The 9,880-nt window shown below is 37.9% G+C and overlaps 1 protein-coding gene across 4 annotated transcripts in view; it reads left to right on the forward strand.

Annotated features, from left to right (window-relative positions):
- The window catches only part of DDX50 (DExD-box helicase 50), a 28,469-nt gene extending 20,776 nt beyond the window's left edge, over positions 1 to 7,693 (forward strand). For 3 of the 4 annotated variants that reach the window (XM_070432882.1, XM_070432883.1, XM_070432884.1), the window contains 4 exons: positions 119 to 278; positions 2,805 to 2,939; positions 4,954 to 4,998; positions 7,196 to 7,693. In XM_070432882.1, coding sequence (XP_070288983.1) covers positions 119 to 278; positions 2,805 to 2,939; positions 4,954 to 4,998; positions 7,196 to 7,474 — 619 coding nt within the window. In that variant the 3' untranslated portion in view covers positions 7,475 to 7,693. Of the gene's footprint in view, positions 1 to 118; positions 279 to 2,804; positions 2,940 to 4,953; positions 4,999 to 6,017; positions 6,132 to 7,195 lie in introns of all 4 variants that reach the window. The other variant, XR_011473580.1, reaches the window with a different exon arrangement.
- The last annotated feature ends 2,187 nt before the right edge of the window (positions 7,694 to 9,880 follow it).

Below are 9,880 nucleotides of genomic sequence, written 5' to 3' on the forward strand. Positions count from 1 at the left end.
AGATACTTAGTTATATTAAAATACAAAAACGTTGCTCTTTCTTTTCCCATTCATTCTCTTATCTTTAATTTTTTCCCTTTGCCTTGACCAAGAAAATTTGCTATTTTTAAACTTATAGGTCCCTGGCTTCCGTTTCTTATGCTGCTGTTGACTTTTTCCGACCATCAGCTCAGAGACTGATAGAAGAGAAAGGGGCAGTGGATGCATTGGCTGCAGCATTAGCCCATATCTCCGGTGCATCGAGTTTTGAACCACGATCTTTGATTACCTCTGATAAGGTAGAAATCTGTAAGGAAATGTATGTGCTTGAGAAAAGGTTAAAATTGAACCATAGCTATCTATCTATCTGGAAAGAAATACAGGAAATCTTCACTTTGCACAACACTTTGTTAACTGAAACTTACCAACCAAAACCTGTTCATTTTTTTTTTTTTTTAATATATTTTATTGATTTTTTACAGAGAGGAAGGGAGAGAGATAGAGAGTTAGAAACATCGATGAGAGAGAAACATCGACCAGCTGCCTCCTGCACATCTCCCACTGGGGATGTGCCCGAAACCCAGGCACATGCCCTCAACCGGAATCAAACCCGGGACCCTTCAGTCCGCAGGCCAACGCTCTATCCACTGAGCCAAACCGGTTTTGGCAACCTGTTCATTTTTTAAATTGCCATGGAACTATGCAAATCGAGAAATAGTCTGTGAAGTTAACATAGTACCATGCAAATTAAGGATTGCCTGTATATGTGGATGGTGTGTGTGTGAGACATCATCTGATCTGGCCCCCTGACATGTCCGTATCAGATATCAAAACAAACCGCACCAGAATCATTAGTTGCAAGTAGTTCACTTACATTATAATGTAATTGAGGCGAGTCCCTGGGTGAGGGACCCATCAAAAAAGAGCTTTCTGATGTCTGGGTGGAGAGAGAGACAGAGAGAGTTGGTGGGAGAGGGAAACAAGGCCCAGGGGAGGTAACCTGCATGTGACTTACTTGGTGTAGCCTAAGTGGGTACAGCTGGGTCATCTGATGTTTTCCACTTGGCAGGTGTTAATGGTTTAGCCAAATGTCATTTTACTGAGAGTGACTTAATTGTCCACCTCTATACCTCCCTTCCCCTCTCTTTTCCTCTCCCTCCCCATATACATCTTTTTTATAAAAATTTAGGTTCCGATTAGAGTTTATATGTTATATTTGGTTATTATGTCTCTCTTTTAATTTGGGACTGTTTGCCCATTATTGATCTTTAAAAGAGTAGGTCAGTTGTCTAGATAAGAGTCTAGAATATCTTAGAAACAGGATGTTAGTAGTTTAAAATGTCTTTATAGGTTAACCAAATCCAAAGCCTTTACCACTAATGTCCTACAGGGTGTCTTCCCCTTGCTACCTCTTTGGTCTCATCTCTTATCACTCTCCCCTTGCTTGTTTCAGTTACCCTGACCTACTTGCTGTTACTTAAACTTAAACCTACTCCTACACAAGGCCATTGTACTTACTTGCATTGTTTCAAATGTTCTTTCCTTTTAATAACCTCATGGCTTCCTCCTTCACTTCATTCTGGTCTCTCCTCAAATATCACCATAGTAGAGAGGTCTTTCTTTTTTTCTTTTTTAAATATATTTTATTGATTTTTTACAGAGAGGAGGGAAGAAGGATAGAGAGTTAGAAACATCGATGAGAGAGAATCATCAATCAGCTGCCTCTTGCACGCCCCCTAGTGGGGATGTGCCCGCAACCAAGGTACATGCCCTTGACCAGAATCGAACCTGGGACCCTTGAGTCCACAGGCTGACGCTCTATCCACTGAGCCAAACCAGTTAGGGTGAGAGGTCTTTCTTGATCAACCTAAGATAGCTTGGTTTACCCTCTGTTCCCTTGCTCTGCTTTACTTTTCTTTATGGTGCTTATTACTACTGACATGCTGTATATTTTCTTATTTGTTTACTGTCTATCCCATTCCATCAGCCCCTATTCCCCTCCCCATACACTACAATGTAACCTCCATGAGAGGAAGGGCTTTTTATAGCTGAATCTCTAGCACCTAGTAGAGTCTCTGGAACACACACAGAAGGCACTGAAATATTTGTTAAATGAATGCCTCCTTATATATCAGTGATGGCGAACCTATGACATACGTGTCAGAGATGACACCGAACTCATTTTTTTGGTTGATTTTTCTTTGTTAAATGGCATTTAAATATATAAAATAAATATCAAAAATATAAATCTTTGTTTTACTATGGTTGCAAATATCAAAAAATTTCTATATGTGACACGGCACCAGAGTTAAGTTAGGTTTTTTCAAAATGCTGACACGCCGAGCTCAAAAGGTTCGCTATCACTGATATATATTCTTCATGTTGATCCTTTTCCTGTACAATGAAATTTTACAGAACAAGTAAGTTTTGCTTATGTACTAGTCCCTACAGAGTTTAAAGAGTTTACAGCCTCTTATTTTTCCACTCCAAGCAAACTTGGACTCTTTCAGAATTGACTTCCTTAATTCTTTACTACCTATCTTTTCTTTGATGCTCTAGTTTAATTATCTCTTAAAGCATGATGGTTAGAATTAAATTTGGTTTTTACAGCAATGCATAAGAGAATGGTACTTTCAATGATCTGTAAATACTCATTTTCTATTAATACAGCCACAAAGAAGTTATTTTTTTAGCAGTCATGTTATATTGTTGGCTCATAAGTTGGCATGTTTAAGTCATGAACTTCATTGAATTAAGACGTCATTGCTAGTACTGCTGCTGCTGTTGCTTTTTCCATAAACATAATGTAACTTTTATTCCTTAAGGGGTTTGTGACCATGACTCTGGAAAGCCCAGAAGAAATACAGGATGTCAGCTGTGCTTGGAAAGAACTTAACAGAAAACTGAGTAGTAATGCTGTGTCCCAAATTACCAGAATGTGCCTCCTAAAAGGAAATATGGTAGGCTTTTCTAGACAACTAAAAAGTTTAATCAACCACTGTAAATATTTATAAAGACCAGCAGGTTTTGTTCCTTCTCTCTTTTATGGAGGCCTAATAGGATGAATAATATTGTTTTCTCTGTGTATTAGTTTGTTTTGTTGTAAATTTTTGGGCAGTTATTTAAATAACCCATTACTCTAGAAAACTATGAGTTATTCTTATTTTGACTATCTAATATCCAAGTTATTTAAGTTTCTGCCCATATATACTTATTGTGTGGTGTGTTTATTTTCTAAGACTAAGTAAAGTAACTTATGATTGCAACAGCTACAACTGTTATTTAGGAAATAGACAATATTACTTTTTGAGTGGCCTGCTATTGGTGGTGGTTGTTGTTTTTTTAAAATACATTTTATTGATTTTTTTATAGAGAGGAAGAGAGAGGGATAGAGAGTTAGAAACATCGATTCAGCTGCCTCCAGCACACTCCCTACTGGGGATGTGCCCGCAACCAAGGTACATGCCCTTGACCGGAATTGAATCTGGGACCCCTCAGTCCGCAGGCCAACGCTCTATCCACTGAGCCTGACCAGTTATATTGGTTGTTCTGGATAATGAAGTGAATTAAATATATTTTTTTTAATATATTTTATTGATTTTTTACAGAGAGGAAGGGAGAGGGATAGAGAGCAAGAAACATTGATGAGAGAGAAACATCGATCAGCTGCCTCAGTCCACTGAGCCAAACCGGTTCTGGCAAAAATATTTTAATACATTTATGAAATAGCAAAGTTAAAACCATCTGTAATCTTAGTGACTGATTTCTCCTAATGGTTTTGAGAAAATATGTTATATTTATTCATCTAATTTTACTACAGAGCTTCATTTTAGTTTAGAATTTATTAACTTGGTTGTTTACTAGAAGTAATTATCAGAGTTTAATATTACATTTGTGGCAAGTATGAGACAAATGCACATTCAGAAAAAAATGTGGAGGGGAGGGAAAATATAACAAGATCCTTAGGCTAAACTAGTTGTTATACTTGAGTATTAAGTTACCTTTCAACTTAACTGGCAATCAAGACCAAGGAGGAAACATCTTGGGTTACGTCATTCTCATTATCTGATAAACACTTTGGCTCTTTAGGAGAGAAACTTTCTGGCACTAAATTAATTTTTGTTAATTCTTACCTGAGGATATTTTCTTCCATTGATTTTCAGAGAGGGTGGAAGGGAAGGAGGGAGGGAAAGGGGGGGAGAGAGAGAGAGCAAGCAACAATGCAAGACACACGCATTGATTATCTGCCTCCTACATGTGTCCTCACCAGGGCCGGGGATCCAACTTGCAACCCAGGTAGATGCCCTTGACCAGGAGTCGAACCCAAGACCCTTTGGTGCCTGGGTGGATGCTCTAACCATTGAGCACACTAACCAGGGCTGGTACTAAATTTTGAAATGACTTTATTAGGTCATTTTATAAAGGACATGGAATAGCATTATGGTGTCTACAAAAGCTTTTCTAGAGAATGCTCTAGAGTAGACTCTTAGTAGTAGTAGATTCTTTTTTTTTTTTTTTTTTTTAAATATATTTTTATTGATTTTTTACAGAGAGGAAGGGAGAGAAATAGAGAGTTAGAAACATCGACGAGAGAGAAACATCGATCAGCTGCCTCCTGCACAGCTCCCACTGGGGATGTGCCCGCAACCCAAGTACACGCCCCTGACCGGAATCGAACCCGGGACCCCTCAGTCCGCAGGCCGACGCTCCATCCACTGAGCCAAACCGGTTTTGGCCAGTAGTAGTAGATTCTTATTAGATACTGTGTTTAGTTATTTTTCAGATTTAGAAAATACAATAAGCAGGCACTCTCTGTCATGCATTATTATGTATTAGCTGTTTTAATCCTATAAGCAATCATGGGACACACCTAATCTTTTTGTTTTATCGAATATAGAGATTGCCAGCAAGTATTAGCATATTAGGAAAAAAATCAACTTATGCATCTAATAAAATTTTTCATTTTGTCTTTAGGGTGTTTGCTTTGATGTTCCCACAACTGAATCAGAAAGGTTACAGGTATTGAAAAATTTTTATCTGTTCAATAGTTGAGTATGTTTCTCTATAAGATAGGGATTAGGGACATAGTAACAATATATTTATCATGCCTTAAGTCAATTAACAATTCCTTGCTATAAAATACCCACTCTGTATCGATGGGCTGCCTCCTGCCCACCCCCTACTGGGGATAGAGCTTACAACCCAGGCATGTGCCCTGACTGGGAATCGAACTGGTGACCTCTTGGTTCCTGGGTTGTCGCTGTATCATAATTTAAAACATTTCTTATAACTAATTTCAAACATTTAAAAAATTAGAAATGCATAAAAATCCTTATGTACCCATCACTCAGCTTCAGCAATTATCAACTCCTGGCCAATTTTGTCTCATCCCTACTTCCATCCACTTCCCCACTCTCCTAGAATTTTGAAACAAATTTTATCTATTCTGTCATCTCAACCGCAAATATTTCCATATACTAAAATATTAAGGATACTTTTAAAAAACAATCATAATATCATAATTAAATCCCCAAAATAATAATTCCATGAACCGTCCAATTTGTGTTTAAATTTCCCCTATTGTCTCCTAAATATTTTTTAATATAAGGTCCATAAGTTTCATACATTGTAATTTGATGTTTCTTAAGTCTCTTAATCTATAGGTTCTCTCTCTTTTCTTTTATCTTTTTAAAAAATTTCCTTGTATTTTATCTGTTGAAGAAAGAGATTGTCCACTAGATTCTTATAGTGTAGAATTTGTCTATTGCATCGCTGTGCATATTTATATACGTACGTTGAAACGAGGGGATTGTTCTGTTTTTTAAGTCTTTAAAAATTCAGAATGTACTGTGAATACATTTCTGTGTCAGCTATACAGTTACTTATTTTAATGGCTCCCTGGCATTTGGCTATATGGGTGTCCAACTTTTCTAAGTGTCCTATATTTACTGACATTTCAATGATTTCCCATAGTATACTGTTATAAACAATGTTGTTGTAGCTAACTCTTTATACATTGCTATGTTTATCTCTTTAAGATGAATTTTTAAAGATGACTGCTTGGCCAAATGGTTTGCACATTTTTAAGGCTTTGGTTATATATTGCCACCAATGGTGTGTGTGGGTGTTTGTCTACTCACTCTTACCAACAGGTATTTTAATACTAACTTTCCTTGGCAATTTATGATCACAATGAAGAACAGTTAATGTTGCAGGATATGACATTGATGCTCTTATGAGCTGCTGATTTGTGTATGTTGAGTTGTTTATTCTAATACCAAATTGTTTCCACTGGCCACATTTTTCTAGTCCCTAAATGGTGTTTACAAGTTTTTAATCTCCATCATCAGCTTCTTACTCCTTGCTTCTATCAATATACTTGCTGAAACAATGCACTACTTATTAATGGCCTGTGTGTTTTATCCAGAGAAGCCAGTGCGCTCTTTTAGAACGTATAAATTGAGAGTCTCAAAATGGGCCTGAGGGTTTCTCCTGAGAGTAAAACTTGGGAACTTTAGTGAATGTGCTTTATAAATGAATGAATGAATGAATGAATAAAGAAATAAATGTGTATATATATGTATGTATGTGTGTATATATATGTATGTATGTATGCATTTATTTATAGATTTCAGAAAGGAAGGGAGAGGGAGAGATAGAAACATCAGTGATGAGACAGAATCATTGATCAACTGCCTCCTGCATGCCCCCTTCTGGGGATTGAGCCACAACATGGGCATGTGTCCTGACCAGGAATCTACTCTCAACCACTGAGCCACACCAACTAGACGTGAATGTACTTTTATTTTTTATTTTTATTTTTTCCAAATGTTTTTTATTGATTTTTAGACTGAGAGGAAGGAAGAGGGATAGAGAGAAAGAAACATCGATGAGAGATAAATATCATCGATGGGCTGCCTCCTGCACGCCCCCTATTGGGGATCGAGCTTGCAACCCAGGCATGTGCCCTGACTGGGAATCGAACTGGTGACCTCTTGGTTCCTGGGTTGTCGCTCAACCACTGAGCCACACCAGCCTGGCAAGTGCTTTTAATATGGATTTTCCCCCTCTGGTTTTTAAGTTTGTACCATTCACTTTGACTTTAAAGACCTTTAGCTAATAGATCATAGGCATGAAAAAACAGTGTCCTCTACTCATGTGCTTGCTTATGGTTTCTAGTTTGCCTTTATATTAATCCTATAAATTCCCCCAACAGGCAGAGTGGCATGATTCAGACTGGATAATCTCAGTGCCAGCCAAGTTACCGGAAATTGAAGAATATTATGATGGAAACACATCTTCTAATTCCAGACAGAGGGGTGGCTGGTCCAGTGGCCGGTCAGGCCGGTCAGGCCGGTCAGGGGGTCGATCTGGTGGCCGGTCAGGGAGACAGAGTCAACAGGGGAGTCGGTCAGGAAGTCGGCAAGATGGTCGAAGACGAAGTGGAAATAGAAATCGATCAAGAAGCGGAGGCCACAAACGGAGTTTTGACTGAGAATTTGATAGTTAATCTACCAGTGTGAGCTTACCTATTTCTGCCTAATCATGTACATTATCCACCAAAAATTAGGTCATCATAGTTGAGGTATGTGTCTGCTATTTGCAAAGAAGTTGGTCGTATTTTTTTAAGAAATATTTCACAAGAATGGATGTAAACAAATCAACTTACCCAGTTACACCTTTGAATAATAAAACCTTTTATTGTCTCTTTTCATTATGCGTTAAGAATTTAAATTTTTTTTTATAAAACATGGCAGTCAAGTTAATCTTACTTAAGGTTACTTGCATTTTACAAAATGTGTATCTGTATTCAGATTATTCCTTCTATAGAACATGTAGTAGAAAATGAGAAATCCCTTTTACATGACAGGGCTGTATAAACTGGTGACATGATTAGTTAAGGTGTATTTTAAATTAGGTGTAATTAATTAAAAGAGTGTACAGAGAGTACACATTCAATAACGTATACAACATATATTGGTTGGAGTTTCTATCATGTGCCCATCATAATACTAATCACTAGGAATATAGTATTAAACAAGGCATGGTCACTGTCCTCAAGGAACTTACAGTCTAAAGAATGAGATTAGCACCTAAGGCCTAAGATGAAGGTAGGTATGAAGGCTAAGGACCTGGTTGGGGTGTGCCTACCCAGTCTTGTAATTAGGAAGGCTTTTAGAAGAAATGATGCTCAAAAGGAAAAGTAAGGCAAAGTATCAGTTGAGGTAGCCAGATAAATGTGTATGGTGGGAAGAGGAGTTTAGAAGGGAGAGGCTGTGCAGGAAGAATAGCATGCAGAAACCCAGAGGCTAAGAATAGCATGGTAAATCTGAGGACCTACAGTTAGTTCAGGTTTGTATGTGATGAGCAAAAGACAGGAATGGGAGAGAAGGAGTTAATACTTAACAGGGACCAGATTTTAAAAGACTGTGCGCCCTAGCTGGTTTGGCTCAGTAGATAGAGCGTTGGCCTGCAGTCTGAAGGGTCCCTGGTTTGATTCTGATCAAGGGCACATGCCCAGGTTGCGGGCTCAACCCCCAGTGGGGGACGTGCAGGGGGTAGCTGATCAATGATTCTATCTCATCACTGATGTTTCTATCTTACTATCTAAAATCAATAAAAATATTTTAAAAAACACCAGAGCTCATATTTTAAAAAATGAATAAATAAAAGACTGTGCGTTGATAAGGAGTTCAGACATACCCTTGAAGATGGTGGGAACCATTAAAAGATTTTAAGGAAGTTAACATGATGAGATTTGTGTTTTAGAAAATTTATTTGCTATCCTGAGGAGATTGGATTGCAGAAAGTCCAGACAGGAGACCTCTAAAGATACTGACCTCTTTTCCCTTAATTGTCAAATAAAAATGACAACAGGCCCTGGCCAGGTAGCTCAGTTGATTAGAGCACTGTCCTGATATGCCAAGGTTGTAGGTGTGATCCCCAAGTCAGGAAGCAACCAATGAAGGCATAAATGAGTGGAACAATAAATTGATCTCTCTTTCTCTCATCAATAAATTTTTTTAAGTGTGAGAAAAGAAACACCAGCCAATACAACAATAGCCCTCAGGTGTGAATGACCTGTCTTGAACCAAAAATACATAGGTCATATACAGTAATAGAGTTGCATCTTATTGGTCATGTCACATGGTAAGGTTGTGTCTGATTGGTTAATTTTTTTTTTTTAAGAGCGAGGAAGGGAGAAAGAGAAATATCAATGTGAGAAGCATGGAGTGGTTGCCTCGTGCCCTGACCAGGGATCAAACATGCAATTTGGATATGTACCCTGACCGGGAATCAAACCCACCACCTTTCAGTGTACAGGAAAATGCTCTATCCAACTGAGCCACGTCAGTCAGGGCCAAACATTGGTTTTTGTTGTTCCACTTACTTATGCATTCATTATTTGCTTCTTGTATGTTCCCTAATCATGGATTGAACCCTCAACCTTGGCATATCTGGATGATGCTCTAACGGACTGAACTATCCATCCAGGGCTGGTTAATTCTTGGTACAAGAAATCCTTATATAAATGTATAGGCACCTGATTTTTTACAAAGTCACTTTGGAGCAAAAAGGATAGTACTTATTATTGTAAATCAAAATTAATTCTTTTGTCAGATTGGCAAAAACATTTTTTACTATACTGCAGAATTTTAGTAATTTACTAGTATTTGTGCCATGAAATTAAAAAGGTTGAAAATCACTGTTAGAGTAATACAAGATAGAGGTGACAGTGGTCTACACTAATGATAGATAAATTTTTAAAATGTATTTTATTGTTGACAGTATTACAGATGATTCCCATTTTCTCCCATTTGCCCCCTCCACACAACCCCTGCCTCACCCCAAGACTTCCCTATGCTACTGTCTGTGTTCATGGGTTATGCATATATGCATA

Source organism: Myotis yumanensis, unplaced genomic scaffold (genome assembly GCF_028538775.1).
Source record: "Myotis yumanensis isolate MYYU_CA2020_CCGP unplaced genomic scaffold, mMyoYum1.0.hap1 SCAF_13, whole genome shotgun sequence".
Lineage (NCBI taxonomy): Eukaryota > Metazoa > Chordata > Mammalia > Chiroptera > Vespertilionidae > Myotis > Myotis yumanensis.